The sequence below is a fragment of the Ctenocephalides felis genome, unplaced genomic scaffold, assembly GCF_003426905.1.
Source record: "Ctenocephalides felis isolate EL2017-DRISC unplaced genomic scaffold, ASM342690v1 CF-g0.4_SCAFFOLD_03570, whole genome shotgun sequence".
NCBI classification, from domain to species: Eukaryota; Metazoa; Arthropoda; class Insecta; order Siphonaptera; family Pulicidae; genus Ctenocephalides; species Ctenocephalides felis.
Window position 1 is genome coordinate 18,487,156 of NW_020539724.1, and position 18,911 is coordinate 18,506,066.

General features: G+C 28.2%; 1 protein-coding gene and 1 long non-coding RNA gene across 2 annotated transcripts; one reads left to right on the plus strand and one right to left on the minus strand.

Annotated features, from left to right (window-relative positions):
* The first annotated feature begins 1,044 nt into the window (after positions 1-1,044).
* Positions 1,045-9,723, plus strand: LOC113383527 (ribokinase-like). Its single transcript, XM_026621787.1, has 6 exons — positions 1,045-1,155; positions 1,219-1,351; positions 1,419-1,703; positions 1,760-1,887; positions 1,947-2,097; positions 9,433-9,723. The coding sequence occupies exons 1-6, from the start codon at positions 1,109-1,111 to the stop codon at positions 9,721-9,723; spliced, it is 1,035 nt and encodes a 344-aa protein (XP_026477572.1). The 5' UTR covers positions 1,045-1,108.
* A 6,924-nt stretch (positions 9,724-16,647) lies between these two features.
* On the minus strand, positions 16,648-18,229 carry LOC113383778. The gene is made up of 3 exons (XR_003367765.1): positions 18,105-18,229; positions 17,618-17,770; positions 16,648-16,898 (listed from the first exon to the last, which is right to left on the minus strand). It is a non-coding gene; the product is annotated as an uncharacterized LOC113383778 (long non-coding RNA).
* Positions 18,230-18,911: the final 682 nt, after the last annotated feature.

The window sequence follows — 18,911 nt, forward strand, 5'->3', positions numbered from 1 at the left end:
GATGTTTATTAATATATTTATTTAATATTTTTATTAACAATCGATTATAATTGACAAAAAGTGCGCGATTGAAGTAAGAATCTTCTTATGCTTGTTTTCGAGATGACAATTAAGTTAAAAATTAGTTTTTAGTGACATTTTGCCTTGAATCAGTTGAAAAAATATAATTTGATTTGTTTATAATCTACCAATCGCGTCAAATTCACTCAATTTATGTCTGTCATCACTCATCGGCCAATGACAAATCAGCATTTACGGACGTCAGGCGTAACGGATTTCCGTCCTATTGTCAATCATATTTTAGATTTACTTCCTGGCGCCTACAGAAGTTTTACTTCAAAAATTTACAGAAAATTGAATAATCTGCAATAGTTTCTGCGGAAACATACATATAAATTACTCTTGAATCAATATATAGATTTAATATTGATTTGGCTTAAGGCAAAATGTCACTTACAACTTTTCAACTAGTCGTGGTTGTTTAAACGTACGTTTAAAGTTGCATAAAGATTCAATACAATGTTTCAATATCAATATTGAAAAATAAGCAATAATAATAATATTGAACAATTAGCTAGATATTTAATATTTAATCAAATTTTATCCCATTCTGTATATGTATTGGCGACAAAAGTTATCCATGCGCGAATACCTTTAACGGACGACATGTTTTCAAATTCGAACTGTTGCTCTTTTTTGACAAATTTAATTCTTGTAAAAATATTTAATCATAGATAAAAGAAGAGTATTTAATTATGTAAATATTAGTTATTACTAACCCAGGAAAATTTATTAAACTTATCTTAACATTCTCATATAAATTCAATTATATTCAAATAAAAACGTATGTAAATATTACACTTTTGATTGGTTATGTATGGATTTAACAATTTGTGAATTTATATTCATATCTGTGATAAAATTCATGTGTGCAAATATTTACATTCGATTCTGTGCCTTTCAAAACAATAATTTTCAAGTGTAGTTTATGATTAGATAATGAAATTTGTATAATTTCATTTTATCGTGACGTAAAACGTCTGGAACTAAATCTTATCACAACCATCAGCAGCAAAATTCATTTAATTTCGTGGCCAATATAAAAACAATGTCGGATATTATTGTTTTGGGATCCTGTAGTGTAGATTTCACTTGGTAAGAGCAAGATATATTTATTTTTGAATATTTATTTATATAAATTATAATTTTATGTTAAAGTTTTGCTGCAAGGCTTCCAAAAGCGGGTGAAACTATTCATGGCAAAAAATTTATGACCAGTTTTGGAGGCAAAGGCGCCAATCAATGCGTTTCTGCTGCCAAATTGGGTGGAAAAACTGCACTAATAGCAAATGTAAGATTATAAACATAATAGTTATTTATGTAAGAATTTATTAAGTTCTTTCTTATCCTTTACCCAGCTTGGGAATGACAAATGGGGCATCGAATACAAAACGTATTTAGAAAAATTAAGCATCAACACTGCACAAGTACATCTAAAATCAGATTATGATACTGGAATAGCCCATATATCCGTAGCAGAATCTGGTGAAAATCAAATAATTATTGTAGCCGGTGCAAATGGTAGCCTTACACCTGGACATGTGGAAACAATGAAAGATGTTTGGGATTCTGCTAAGATTTTGGTGTGCCAATTGGAGACACCCATAGATGCAACTCTGGCAGCTCTAAAACACTTCAAAGGAGTATGTATAAATAATATGGCAATAAAATGGAATAAACAGATTTATAATGTTTGCAGATATCTATTTTAAATGCTGCTCCAGCTCAACCTTGTACAAACGATGATTTGTTGAAGTTGCCATCAATTTTTTGTGTGAACGAAGTAGAAGCATCTATTATATCAGGAATTGATGTTAGCAATGTAGAGTAAGTTTAACAATAATTAAATTAATAACTATATTCTTACTGTAATTATTTTGTTGCAGAGAAGCAAACACAGCTATTTCTATATTTTTGCAAAGAGGTTGCCGGACAATTATCGTAACTCTGGGTGCAGAAGGGGCAGTTTTTGCCAGTCAAGAAGATCCAGTTCCAATTTTTGTTCCTGCAAAGAAAGTTGCTCCTACTGATACAACGGTTTGTTTTGATGTTTTTTTTTTATTATTTAAAAATTCAATGTAAGAATATTTTATAACATGGTTTCAAATATTTAAGTTCAATTTAACAGATATGTTTAGATTCATTGATTTTCATTACTCTTCCGACTGTGAAGTGCCATGTGTTTCTTCAAATTGCCTGGTTGATTAAATCCCTTATTGCATGTTTCACATTTATAAGGAGTCTCTCCATTATGAATCCGCAAGTGTTGTTTCAGAGATCTTAATTGCTTGAATTTCTTATTACAAGTATTGCATTCATGAGGACGTACTTCATTGTGTATTAGCATGTGATCTTTCAGATGATTTATTTGTATGAATGTCTTCTTGCATATGCTGCACTCATAGGGACGCTCACCACTGTGAATGCGCATGTGAGTTTTCAGAGTACTTGAATATGTGAATGTCTTCTTGCATATACTGCACTCATGGGGGCGCTCACCACTGTGAATGAGCATGTGAGATTTCAGATCACATGAATGTATGAAAGTCTTCTTGCATATACTGCACTCATGGGGACGCTCACCACTGTGAATGACCATGTGAATTTTCAGAATACTTGAATATATTGAAGCGCCGCGCCGCCGTCTAACGGATAAGCATTAGTACGGAACCCATAGGAATGTAAACAAAAATTATACTTATTGTTAAAATGTCTATAAAATATCTAATAATTTGATGTGCATATGTCTAATGATCATTTTTGACCGCCAGATGGCATTTTTTTTTTTACTTTTTTCACTAGATGTCCGAAACCGCTAGACCTGCCTTTATGAAAATTTGATCGGTTATTCATCTTGTTATAGCAAGTAAAATGCTTTTTGAATTATTGAAATCGGACGCTCCGTTTTCTTAAAAACTGAGTTACCGTTTTTGGCACTTTTTGTTCCATATCTTCGGAACGGCTAGACCTGCCTTCGTCAAAAACTAATCAGCACGTCTCCTTATCAATACGAATCGAATGTTTTTTGAATTATTCAAATCGCTTCATCCGTGTTCCCGAAATTGTCGACGAAAATTTGTATCCGCATACACATACACACACGCACACACACACAAACACATACATCCATTTTTTCTAAGGTATGTCAAAATATTCAGAAACCTCTAAAACGTGAAGATATATAAAAATTTTCATTTTCGATTTTTTTGCGATTACTATAACTTAGCCTACGGGAAGTAGAACAAGATACAGTAATAATGTTAATGCTGAATGTTTATTGAAATTATTAAATTTACTTCAACGTACTTAAAACATACTTATAAGTATTTAATTAATCATTATACTTATAAGTATAATGATTAATTAAATAAAGAAATGCAGTAAACATTTTTAAGGTTAAGTGCCTTAAAGCTTATGCCATAATCTCGGAATAGTTCTTAATAAAAACAATATAATAATGATAAAAATATTTTATTAATAGAATAAGTAAATAATAAATTAATTTACTTTATTTAACCATTATTTTATTATTTTTGGTCAAACTAAATATATTACTTAAACATTATTATAAAGGCATGATTTAGACATTATTATAAGGACAAGACCCTTCATAAAAAATTGCAGGAAAAAAACTACATTAACTTTTCGAGACTTGTAAATTGAAGGAAATATTGTTGACAAGTAGGTTGGATTCAATTCCTCGTCCGATTCACTGCAATTGCGATCATAGGGCTTAGGGAACCCACGGTGATCCATCAGTGGTTGTCAAATATCTCCCTTCCGCTTTTTTGCTCTTGGTTTATAATATAAAAAGGCGGAAGGGAGATATTTGACAACCTATTATTTAACTTCCCGAAGGAGAAGTTTATGTTTTCATCAAAAAATCCGATTCGCTAATTTTATGTTTTCTCGACGTTTCAAGCCGTTCTGAATCGAATGAGACCAAATTTGGAAAAAGTATGTGTGTGTGTGTGTGTGTGTGTGAACAGATTTTTTGCCGTAAATCGACGTTTTCTCCAAAAACGGCTGGACCGATTTCAAAAATTTGAAAGCCATTCGATGTATCTCGATGAGGACTATCGTTTCTTTATGCTGCGATCGGCCGGGCCGTTTCTTTGTAAATTGCAGAAAAGTGAAAAAATTTTCGTCGACGTTTTAGCCCGCAATTCTGAATCGATTCTGAAAATTCAAAAACCATTTGATAGATATTGGTTGGGAATCGTGCTGATTAGTTTTTGGTAAAGATCGGCCGGGCCGTTTTCTTGTAATAAAGTTAAAAAAAAAAAAATCGGCGATTTTTATGATTTTTTTTGACGTTAGATACCATAGTTTTCTAGGTCATACTAAAATATTACGGCCCTACGACAACTCGTTTAGCTTTAAAAATTCGTCAAAGTTTGCAAAAATTGGTATCGTTTTTTGACATTTGTCAAAATTAGACCTTTGATCGACGTTTTCTCAAAAACGCCTCAACCGATTTCAGAAATTTAAAAGCCATTTGATGTATTTCGGTGAGGACTATCGTTTGGTCAGTTTTGTGCGACGATCTGCCAAGCCGTTTCTTTGTAATTTGAAAAAAGTGTTAAACTTTTCGTCCCTATTTAAGCTCATCCTACCGAACCGATTTTGAAAAATCACAAACTGTTCGAAAGATATTAGTTGGGAATGATACTGATTAGTTTTAGGTGAAAATCTACCGAGCCGTTTCCTTGTAATTAACTGTTGAAAAAAAAAATTTAAGCCGATTTTTATGGATTTTTTTTTAGTGATATACTCGTATACCATGGTCTTATAGAACTTACCGAAATATTACGGCCTTACGACAAATAGTTTGATTTTAAAAATTCATCAAAATTTGAGAAAATGAGTAGTTCTTTTGACATTTGTTAAAATTAAAATTAGACTATTTACTTGGTATAATGATAGAGTACTTGGTCTTGAACATAAAAAGTCGTGGAAACTGGTTCAATTATAAAAATTATTGATTTTTGAAAATTTGCTTTTAGAAAGTACTCCGAGTTAAAGTGTTCGTTCGTTTTCAATTATGTATAATAAATCCACTCGACATACTTTTAATGACTCATAAATTAATTAATTTTTTATTGATTAAGTCCATTATTTAAACATATCGGGAAGTTCATGTAACTTGCCTCAAGGCTAAATACCAAACCAACTAGTTTGCATTATTTCAGCATTGTATTAATTAAACTGTTTGCAAAATAAACATTTTTTGCTATGTGATAACTTTTATTTTTCTTTTAATCATAAAATTACAATTATTATATTATAAAATGTAATTAATATATAGATAATAGTTATACATAATCAATATACAATATATAAATATATATTTTTTATTATTTCAGCCTTGTATTAATTACATTGTTTGCAAAACAATTTTCTAGTAAGCATTAAATTTTGTTAATATAACAATTTATTGACTTATAATTTTTCTTTTTGCTAAACATAACAATTTTACAACTATTCATAATACTCCGAATTGTATTTTTATAACAATAAGGTTATGATACTTACTTTATTCTTCTAACCGCAGCGATCCGTTTTTCCCATTGATGTTCTTTCCACGTAGCTGTAGAAAATGTATAGAATTTGCAGTCACTTTTTCTGCTAGTATTTCTACAACCCACTAAACAACAGCTATGGTGGCTCATTTTTAATTATCTTATTTATAGTTGATATAAAATATATATAAACAAATATTTTATGTGTTTTTGTTTAAAATTTCAGTTATAATAGCCCCATTTAGTGCTCCAAGTTAGCCACAACGAACGCTTCGGTCGATTTGACTTCCCCTTCGCACATAGCCTATATGAACACGGGGTATTTTAATATTGTCTAGGGTTGAACTTGAACATCGTATATTATTATATTAAATATCGAATTTAGATGAATTTCAATCAGCTTAACACAAATATTTTTCATCAAATTTTAAAATACTATCTACCACGAGTCATGTTTTTAACCTACAGTATAAAAGCCTTTGCCTTTCATATCATGTAAATGCTTGGATTATTAATATTGTTTGTTTAAATTTCTATGGCCTTTGGCAGATTCATACTATAAAATAAGAAACATTTCAATTTGTTTTATACATTAGAAAGAAGTTTATATTTTCTTAACTTTTCAAGTCATGATAAATCGTTTGAGCCCAAATTTGGGAAAAGTATGTATGTGTGTATGTGACCAGATAGGGACTCACGTTGTTTACTTTTTCTCGAAGATCGATGGAATATTCTTGTTTTGCCGGGTACACGAATTTTAGTATGTTATTTTTTCTTTTATAAAACTAGATGAATTTTTTTCGAGACCCACAACACCCTACAGTTCTGTGTTCTTATTCGTAATTCATGAATTTGAAACCCGAAATCCAACCCAACCAGAACATATACACTACAGAATGGAGTTAATCAAAATGTCTTCTGAAATAAATGACTTATGGATTCAGTGGTCAAAAAAAATTTTTGTTTCACAGTGGCAATTTTTATCCTTTGGAAAATTATTATAATCATAAAAAGTTATGATTATACCAAGTTCTTTCCCACTAATATCTCAGTTTTTTCAAAAAGTGGAGTTAGTCGATGTGTGCACTGAGCGGCTCATATATAAAAATAAGTCGGGTTTTCCTTCCTGACGAAATAACTCCAGAACGCACGAACCGATTTCGACAATTTTGCATTCGTTGGAAAGGTCTCGCAAAGCTCTTAATGCCTTAAGGTGCCTTAATGCGAGATTTCAATTTCCAGTTCGCCTTGCGTTCGCAATGACAACTAACAAGCCGCAAGGCCAATCGCTTAGTGTTTGCGGGATAAATTTCAAACAAATTATTTAGAAAATCATTATATATCACATGGGCAGTTATACGTTGCCTGTTCACGAGTTGGAAAACCATCCGCTTTGTTTGTGTTAACGTCAGACCAAAAAACAAAAAATGTGGTTTACCAAAGAGCACTTTAATGAAACGGATAATTTGCGGATTCACTTTCATTTACTTAGAGAAGTTCAACTAAAAAACACTTCATTTTTGTAATCGAAATAAATTCATTACTGTTGTATAATAAAATCTAATTTTTCCCTTTCAAATATAAAACAAACAAAAAATTTCTTCATCTTTCTCACGAAACCATCTGGTGGCGGAACGGAGTTCGTCGGGTTTGCTAGTATATATATATATATGTATATATATATATATATATATATGTGTATAATATAGAGTATAAATTTCGCCCTTCCTCAAATTTAGATTTTTATTATTTATAAAAAATCGAGAATATCAAAAAAAAAGAGAAATTTTTATAGATATATAGTGATTTTTTAAAATATTTTCGTAGTTCATACGAATGCGACATTATTCTGGATTAATAATTTTTTTTTCGGATTATTTGGAGGGCTAAAATCAGGGGTCAATATGCGTGTTCTTTATCCAATAAAATGAGTTTATGAATGGTTTTCATTGAAAAATTTTCAAAGATATATCCATGGTTTATCTTGCTAATTTTTAATTTTTTCAAATTTTCAAAGATCTATGGTTTATTTTCATGGTTCACGTTTTTTTTTTTAAATATAATCAGGAACTCATTAGCAAAGTCTTTTTAATGAAAAGACAATATTATCACGAGTGATGAGCTTTCAGGATTTGATGTATCACTGCAAAACAACGAAATCTTTGGTTGCAACATCGAAATTTTGTCAAAAAATCGATTTGTTTTCGCGATTTTTAAAATGTTTTGACTGATTTTAATATATTTTGGGACCCCGATTTCAAAAATGCTGTCCGTTTTTGGATAAACTCCGATACATGAGTAGAATATCAAAATATTTGATTGCAACAACGAAATGTTAGAACAAAAATAGATTTGTTTTCGCAATTTAGGAAATATTTTGACTGATTCCAAAAGATTTTTGGACGCTGATTTCAAAAATGCTATCTATTTTTGGATAAACCCACATACACCCCGCAAAAAATCGAAATCTTTGGTTGCAAAATAGATTTTTTTAAAAAAAAATCGTTTTTTTTTCGCGATTTTCAAAATGTTTTGATTGATTTTGATTGATTTTGGGACGCTGATTTTGAAAATATTATCCGTTTTTGGATAAACCCACATACACCCACTGAAAAATCGAAATCTTTGGTTGCAAAATCAAAATTTTACTAATGAAATGAAAATTTTTTTTCGCGATTTTCAAAATGTTTTGACCGACTCTGATAGTTTTCGAGGCGCTGATACCGAATATGAAATCAGTTTTTGGAAAAAAAAATTCTTCTGCATTTGTTACCAATTTGAAGTTTGAAAAATGGCCAACTTTGAAGCTGATTTTAACTATGAAGACGACGATAAATTTGTAATTTTTTTGGTTTGGTATAAAGATAGTACTTTAGTCTACACAATGCATTCATTAAAATTATCAATTTCATTCATTAAGGGCCTTAAAATTGCATTTGAAAGTCATGATTTTGACCAATTTTGGCTGCCCCTGATAGATAGGTTTTTCATCGAAAAAAAAAGATTTTTAAATTACACCAAAGTAGGTTTGGTTTACTGCTAACCAGGCGTGAATATGAATTTATTAAAAATTATCTTCCTTCTATTATTTCTTATCTTTTATATATTTATATATTTATATATTTATATATTATATATTTATATATTTATATATTTATATATACACATTTATATTTATATATATGCACATGTATATTATGTCAATTTTTGTAATACTGGCAGCACTCAATAAATTTATTTATCTATATATCTTATTTATTTACACAGTTAGAAAAATTATTGAATTTAATTTTTTTTTCAGATAAATGGGTTCGATCTAGCGAACCTCGAATTATTATTCTGTCCTAAACCGACCGTATCCTTACGACCTCGGCCATTCGCACAATTGGCACACAACTTTTTTAGGAAGCTTATATCTTTCATTATCAAAATAAGACTTTATATTTTTGCAAATAGAGGAGGGTTATTTATAACCAATTGGCCGAGATCGTTAAGTTGCCACTACGGTTGCTCATTGTTTCTCGGTTCAAATCCCCAAGATGCTTGAAAATTCGAATGTATAGTTTTTCATAAATATCAAATATTAGTTCAAAATATTAAATTCAGGTGTCGCATTTCGACCTTGACACTTAGAATATTTCTGAAAAACCAAAAACTCAAGTTTCGCACTTGACTGTAAGAGAGATACATAAAGACAGAGATGACGATGGTAGAGGAAGAACTGGGGAAAGAGAGGGGTAGAGGCAGATGATGAATAAGAGAGATGTGTATGATACATATTCTTTATTAAATTTCAATATTAATACAATATGAGAATGAAAATAACTTTTATCATCAATAATTCAAATAGCCGAGCGGTTTAAGTGACCGCATACTCGGTGAAATCACTCTGGAGGCACAAGGTGAGACGGATCGAGTCCAGCTGAAGGCGACGACGACGAACTCTGAGGCTGAAAAAATGGAGCAGTGCTGGTGGCTGGCTGGTGGCAGGCGCAGAGAGAGAGATCCTGATACGAACACACGAAGTGATGGTCAACCTGAGGTCCATGATACAAGAGGTCACACGCAGGGAGACACATTGCGGAAGATGCATGCCGAATCCAAAAATCTACCGAAAAACCACAACATGAAAAAAAAATGAAAAAAAATGAAAAAAAATGAAAAAAAAGGAAAAAAATGGGAAAAGAAGGGGAAGGAGGAGGGGAAGGGGAGGTGGAGGAACCTAAAAAAACCCCCTAAGTCCCAGATGAATTTTTCTCTTTTCTGTTCAATGCTGAAACTTTTTTATGTTTTTTAGTGTTCCCTCACACCAATTCCCAAAGCCAACACTCGAATGAAATGAGGTCAACGTTGAAATTTTCACAACGAGAAAAAATTACTGGGACTTAGTTAAAATTTTTAACTTTGTCCCAATAAAATTTTCTCGTTGTGAAATATTCAATGTGAGAGCCTCATTCATTCGAATGTTGGCTTTGGGATAATACAGCATGCATAAATAACTCGTCTGTCTTAATTGAAAAGGTTTCAGAAAATTTGGACTTAGAAAAAAAAATTATCTGAAAGAACTTAGAAAATAAAAATTATTCGAAAGAATTATAATCAAAAAATTTGGACTTATAAAAAAAAAAAATTATTCGAGAGAATTATTTAATTAATCGATGAAATGAAATCATATTAATCGAATTAAAATCGTTTATACGACTTGATAAAACATGTGAAACCTTTACAATTAATCGAGACAAAAAAACAAATATAGCTGACTTGAATAATATACAAATTATTGGAAAAAGCCAAAAAAGAAATTTAATAAAACTTGTAAAATGAAATAATAGAAAATATTCAAATGTAAATCTTAACTACTTCAAAACTGTTTAAATCTGATCGTTATCCTTTAGAAATCGAGTTAAATAATTTTTACAACTTGAATCGAATAATAAACTTGTTAACAAAATTATGTTTTGTCTAATCATTCAAGTCAACTCTTTGAAACTTTGATTGCATGTCTTGATCAAAAATGTTTTTATCAATAAAAGAATAAAAATCTATCATTTAGCTATGCAGCAATATAATTGAATAAATTTAAAATTAAACTACAGTAAAAGACTTTTAAAAGCTGCATTTAATTAACAATTTGGTAAGTTGTATTAAGTATTTGAAATATTTTGATCAAAACCAACAATCATGTTATCCATAAAAAAGAATGTACATGCAGTCGCTACAGGGAAAACACATGATTCTTGATACTGGAAATGTCAAATTCAAATACAAATATTTTTTCTGTATAACAATGAACAAGTGTGATAAAAAAGAGATTTTGTAACAAAGTAAATTTGTAATTTGTAACAAAGTAAATTTGTAAATTGTAACAAAATACCATCAATTTAGGAGTTACCTAAGGAAGGATGCTAGGACCCCTTCAGCAAAAAAGTAATCGATGCCCACAAAAAGCAGTATTAGTTAACTAATAACTTGGTAGCAAAAATTTAATATTCATATAAAAATTCTGAATTCCATACAAAATCAGTTCATAGTGTTATTTATAGAGCAAAAGAATCTCTGGTGGAATATTATTATGATTATTTAGCATCTTTGATACATAAGAGAAATAGAAACTTTTCTCTTTTATATATATTTAAAACAAGTATAAAATGCACTTGAATAAATAAATAAAAAAACTGAATCAATATGTTTTCCCCATAACAAATTAAATAAGAACTTAAGTCTTTTACACATATGTCTGCCAAATTAATTTAAAATCTTTTATTCGCACAATAGTTGTTCTTGAATAAACAAAAAATATATTGTATAAGGTATACTATGTAAAAAATGATATTGACTCGAATATTATGATATAAACTATATTTTCAGCAGATATATGTATATACTATATATATACTGTATATACTAGATAATGCACGAGCCAGAAAATATTCCACTAAAATATATACAGACTACTTTATAAATGATATTGAATAACAAAGTTTTCATTTCATATGAAAAACAAGCATTAAATACATAATTAATAAGAAATATTATTGTTATAAACATAAAAAGTAGCATGTAACACAAACTCGGTCAATAATTGTAAACTCCCTTCAGAACATAAATTAAAAGTAATACCTTTTTATAAATTTCTATTGAAATTATAGTTTCACTAAAGATGACAAACAATATTGTGTTGAAGTAAAGATTTTCAAAATCATTTGACTGCTTTAAATTCAAAATTAAGAAAAACTTAATATATATATATATCTATATATATATATATATATATATATATATATATATATTCAATATTGAAAACACTACAGGTGCAACAGATATAGTACGATAAATACCTGTATATAATTCTAGAAAAATATTCTTTGACTCGCTATGTATAAAACATGCTTTGCACTTACATTGTTAAATATCCTCTGCAGCAGCTCCCAAAACATTGGGTCATTACTGGAACCACCTCTGGAGCATCTGCCAGAAATCTCAAGTACTCGACACAATATCACTACTTTAGAACCACTACATAACTTTGTCTTTTACAAGTCTATTTGACATTTTACAATTGTCCGAGTAAATTCTCTACAAAACACACAAGACACGACTTACATTAGAGACTTTTGTGAACTTAAAATTGAATAAATAGATATGTGGAAATGTGCTACCATAACCTACAAAAGTATACATATTCATATATAAATTATACAATTGCTAATTGCATATATATATAGATAAAGGATACATCAGCACTGAAAGTAAAAGGTTTAATTATAATATTGATTCGAAATGGGGGTCCTGAAAGAGATAATTATTACTATTCAAGGTGCACCTACACATTTCCCACATATCCATTTTTTAACTTTTTACAAATGTTGCACGATATATTTTTTATGTCAGATTGATCTACAGATTTAATTAAACGATTTGATGTACAATTTAATTAAAACTAATCAAGGATGTAATTAAAAACTCTTAATTAACGCGAGCTCAAGTTCATTAACAAAAATCTCTTGACATTTGAAGCAATTGAAGTTAGCAAAATCTTCCCAATCTTATACAATTTGAAGCGCGAAATTCAAACAGAAAATTTCATCTACAAAAATTATGAAGTGTTGTAATATAAAGTATATTTGTTCAAAGTTAATAAATTTGCTTGAAAATATAATTTATTTCAGTTAAACTTGTTTATGAAATTATTTTAGCTCATTAATAAATATTTGATTTCAATTTTATACTTAAAACGAGCTGAAAATATAAATTATATTCCATAAGCTCTTATAATATGATAATAATGATTTATACAGTTATCGAAAACTCAAATACAATTTTAATTGCCAGAACATAATTATTACTAACTAAATTAATAATAATTAACTTAATTACTATCAATTACATTTTGAATCTGAATAAATAAATGGACATACTTTGCATTGCATTACACAACATTCTATAAAGATCATTTACGTGAAATACTTGATTTGATAAAAAGACAATAAAAGAATATTATATGTAACGAAAGCTAGTCCACAAACATTTACACTGTCAGTTCACTTCTTCTCAATAAAACAATGGCAACTTGCTTTTTACATCATTAGTAATAATGATACATTTCTCAGATATTTCATTAGTGAGAATGAACATTTCTCAGATATTTCATCTTCCTTATTACTTATTCAAGATGTCGACAGATTGTTTCAAATCTATTTCATCAATGAGAGTGAAACTGTAACTGTGAAACTGTAAAATGTCCAGTTAAAGGTACTCCTAAAGTCTGCTTTGGAAGTAGTCCACTGCAAGAATTAAACTTAAAAGATACTCAGGATAATAGATGAACAAGCATGATGTTCAGGATAAAAAACTTGGAATCTCCTATAATGGAAAAAATAATTTGTAATAATAAAATAATAAATTGTATTAGTAAGAATAGTGTTCATATATGAAAGGCAGCTATCTACAGTTAAACTATTGACTAACATATATTTAAAACATGTAGTTATTGTTAAGTTAGTTAGTAGTTAAGTAAAACTTATTAAGTTAAGACATTAAAAATGCCTGGCAAAATTTACATTATATAATATCATTATTAATAGATTTTCATTATTCAATAAAGTTTTTTAATTATAATCATCTTATAATAAAGCTATTTTACCTCTGAGATATTAACAAGTCACAAGTTACCTAACAATTCATTTATTCAAATATTTAAGTATAACAATTTTTATACATGAGATTCATGCTTTTAAATATTCTTTTTATGAAAAAATAATTATGAACATGATTACTTATTTTTCTAAAGCTGAAGTTATTTTGTTTATATATAATATTCCAATTATTAATTGATGAATTGAAAACTTTGTCTATCAAAACTTACTTCAAATTTGCAAACTCGTATCATGCTTCATATTAAGTTCAATATTGTAAAATTCGATCATCCAAAAAAGTCAGCAGCAAACAAGCCTAGCCTGTTGGTAATCTAAACTTCATATATCAGCTGCTTTAATAACTTCCTGACAGAAGTAAAGTGCTACCTAAACATGAATAATATATGAGATATTCATCTAAATATATTATATCTAAAACATTGATGAAATGAATTTCTATGTTTTGTCATACTTAGGTAAATTTCCACCATAGTATATTATTTCCTACTATAGTACATTATAATTTTACAAGTATAAGTAAGTACTTTTTTTATCAGATTCACAAAAACTACCATAAATACACTCAAAGAAACAGAAACAAATCCTACTGGGTATACTAGTATATTCGGTATGCCAGGCTTATATATAGACTTCATTATAAGCTGCTACTCCTAAGTGATAGAAATCAAATAAAATAAGAAATTTGAAATTTTGATATGTCTAGTGAATGTATGATAAAATTGCCTAGTTCTAAAAGACATAGTGCTCTGCCAAATACATAAACTGGAAGTTTTTGTGCAACATTTTTTCCTATAGCATTGATCAACTAGTTTCATCTCGATTTAGCTACTTAAATTAATTGTAGTATTTTCAAATATATAATATTCAAACACTTTATTTCACTTACTGTCAGGATAGAATCATCTCTCAATTTAACAGCTCTATCTTCGAATCTTTTTGAAATTGAGATTGATGTTGATTAAAGATTTCTGCTTCAGATGAAAAAATTAGAATACTGTGCTGTATTTTTGCAATGTAATCTCCTTTAGAGCGGTACTTTCCTAAAGAATTGTTCATTAATATAAAATAGTCACTTCGCAAAAAAAAGGATCTATAGATTTACAATAAAGGCGATGTAATTGTCTTTTATAACCCCCCTTAGTTGGTTATATTTTTCCCTGTTTTCAATATGTTTCTTCATTATTCTCCTTTCAATTTATAAACTGGCTTTATGAGTAATGCGCAATTAGAATTAATTAAAAACCACAACTACAACAAAAACTTGAATAATTTAATCTTGATTGAGATGCATTCTCATCAACGGTCACACGATAAATGATTTCGTAGCTGTCAAATTGTATCCGGCGCGCAGAATGCTCTATACTCTTCTTTTATCTATGTATGTAGCAAGAAAGCGGGGCCAACCAATCAAAAAGCAGGATGAAAATTGTCAAGAAATCAGGACCGTATTTTAACTTTTACATTTTTTAAATAAATATCTAAATTAATTTAAAAATCATTATAATAATTTTATTTGCTCAGATAATACTTATAAATGTATTTTCATTTTTAAAATACGCTGCGACTAACTAATAAGAACAGGATATTGTAAATATTAAATTTTTGAGAGAATATTGGCGGAAGGTCAAAAATTGTTTTATATTTGCACGAATAACTAAATTGTCTCTTATAGTAATTGTCTTTTATACGATGCCTATTTACTATTATTTTAAATGTTTATACAATAATATTAATGTTAAAATACCATTCCCATCACCAAAACTTATTAAAATATCCCAAAACAATAAATTGACATTTTTAATTTAAATAAATATTCAAAATAATTACCCCTAACATTTCAGCAGACGGTCCTGTGCGATAGGAACGTGCTGTCAAATTCAGAATTGTGACTGTTCCCCTGGCAGAATGACGAGATTTTGTATGAAAAATTAATTTTGCCGAACATTTTTCGAACTGAAATGCATTCATACTACCAGGGTAGCAGACGCAAATCCGAAGAGGGAATTGCGTCAGTATTGCGCAGGGCCGCCTACTAAAATGTTAGGGGTCAAATGTTAGTGGTTGTTCTTAAATGTTTGTAATTGATTAAAAATAATATTTATATATGGCTATTAATATTGTTTATCAAGAGGAACCTGAAAAATTCATTAAATCACGTATATTTTATAATAAAAGAATCAAATTAATTTATTTATACATTTATTTATATAGTTTCAAAATATTACAAATATAACTTGAAAACAATGTATAACTTTAAAACTAATATATAATTTGTCCAATATATAATAAGATACATCTGAAAAATAACATTTCATTTTTATTAATATATCACAATCTATTGCATTAATTGTGCAATTTAAAATATCTATTAAATACATATCATTATTACATTCATATACATTTTTTTAAAATGCATTTTTCCTTGCATTCGTAAAAATATTTCTCAATCTATAACAAATTTTGTACGTAATATAAAATATCTATGGAATAAAAAATAATGAGAGTAAGTAAATCTAACAAGAATAAGTAAAAATTTGTGACCCAAATTTTATAGGTACATTCGTTTTTTTAATTATCTCAAAAATTAAGCTTATTTATTTAATAAGACACATTCAAAGTTTAAATAATTAAGTTACAATAAGAATTGTACCTACATCTTGCCAGAACATACTGGCACTTTTTCATCTTAACAATATCAATATATTAATTAGATTAAACATCATAGGATCATCATCATTAGATTAATCATCAAAAATTTGTTTCAAAGAGTTCATAAAAAATTCTATACAAAACACTTTACAAGAAATACTTCACTGGACTAAAAAGTCAATATAAAAAATACATAACTAAAACAAGTTCTTAAAATTTACACTGTCGTCTCACTTATTCTCAAAGAACAAAGACTCCTTTATTTGCTCCAACTCCCTTGGTACATGATTATAATATTCATGCTCACATATTTAATATTATTCATCTTTTTTGTAGTCTGTTGTCTCTGCAAGCTCACATATTACTTCAACTCTAAGAAACTGTGAGAGTCCAGTAAAAGGTATTCCAAAAGTCTATGGTGGAAGTGGTCCGTTGTAAGATTCACGACTCAGAAGATACTCAGGAGTCAGAAAATCTGAATAGGCAAGTTGCTCTGGATTCTTAGAATTCCCTATAATGAACAAAGTTTAGTTGTAAGCATAAATAATAAAATGTACTAGTAACATTAATTAAATAATTAGCTGTATTCTATATTAAATATACACCATATACACAATGTTGATAACTATTAAACAAAGGCACATCAACATCAATATCAATTCATTGACAAATAATTAAAACTAAGTGTTGCTTTTGTACACCTAAGAACACAATATTTGATATTCAGTTCTTCAAAGTACTTGATGATTAAACAATGAATTTGCATTATGAAAAGGATTGTAAGATTTGTAAGTATAAAGCTGAAGTTGTATATACAATTCAATCGATTGTGTACATTCATCTATATTTACTTGAATTGACTTCTGTACTATTTTCAGTTTGTTTTTGTGTCCTGTGTAACTATAACTATTTATATATTTGATATTTTCTTAGATTATTGTGAGTGAAAAGTACTTTTGTGCAAACTTGAGATTCATAATTAAACTATGAGATTTTCTTATTGTTTATAAATTTGATTTAGTCAAATGATATTGATAATTTTATGTGATTAAAACTGTAGAATTTCTTATTGTTTTAAAACTGTAGAAAACTAGAGTGAATTGTTATATCATTGGAAAATATAATTGTAATCGTAGTTGCATAAGTTTTCATTTGAATAAAATAAATCTCACATACAATAAAATAGTATTCAACATTGAATAATAGTACATAAAATGTGGCCAAACTTACTCGAAGCTATGTTTTGCAATTCTTCATCCTTTCTCTATTCACTAGATATTTCTGGGATGACACTTAAATAGAATTATCACATTAATAATGATCAATATATCATATTTGAGTTAAATTGTTATTGTTGCTTGTTTTTTCATAAGTTATAAGCACCTGCAATAAGAATATACATTTAAAACAAAAATGCATCTAAAATACCATTATATAGTCATTTAGTGTTGCAAACTATATCTATCTATAAATTATTTGTAAGTATAAAGCTGATTCAATAAAGAATTCATCTAGAAATACTTATAATCCTACTATTTACGGATAATATTAATTTTTACTTTGATAATGAAACTTTGATAATTATAACATTGTAACGATTTAATTACATGTTTGATTTGAATAAATTACATAAAAATAAGTTGATATAAGAAAAATAAAATAATAACTACATGATTTTCATTTGAAATACATATAATAATAATCAATTTGCACTTACTGGATATTTAAATGTATAATTGTATATATAATTTCTGGGATGACAAATAGAATTATTACATAATTCATCAATATATCATATTTGAGATAAATTATTTATGTACCTTGCTTTTCTACAAGTCGCAACTGCAAGACAAATATACATTTATATCAAGAATGCATTTAAAATAACATTATATAGCTTATCTATAAATTATTACTATTTACGGATAATATTAATTTTTATTTTTATAATGAAACTTTGATAATTATAACATTGTAACGATTTAATTGTACAATTGTAAATATAATTTATATATTCACAGAATAACTCAAAGAATATTGGTGCTTTTATGTTTTTAAAACAGAAGTTTAATATACTAGATTGAATTGGTTAATTTATCGAAAAATATAATTAGAATTGTAGTTGAATATTTAAGTTTTGATTTGAATAATATAAAATTCACATGCAACAAAGCTTACTCGAAACTGTGATATTCTATCCATCATCCTTGTTTTTCTGTTCAGAATTTGAATAGATCAAAATGGTATGCCATTACATTATGCATCAATATATCATATTTATAGTTAATATAGTATTTGAGTTAAATTATTTATGTTCCTTGTTTTTTTATAAGTTATAAGCACCTGCAAAAAGTATATAGATTTAAATATTCAATTTCCGTAGAAACTAAAGCAGCTAGAACACATTTAATTATGTATAAATTAACATATTTAATTTCCACTCAAACCAAAGCAGCTAGTACACATATAATGATGTATAAATCAATATATAGATGTATATATCCAATTCCCATAACGATTGGCC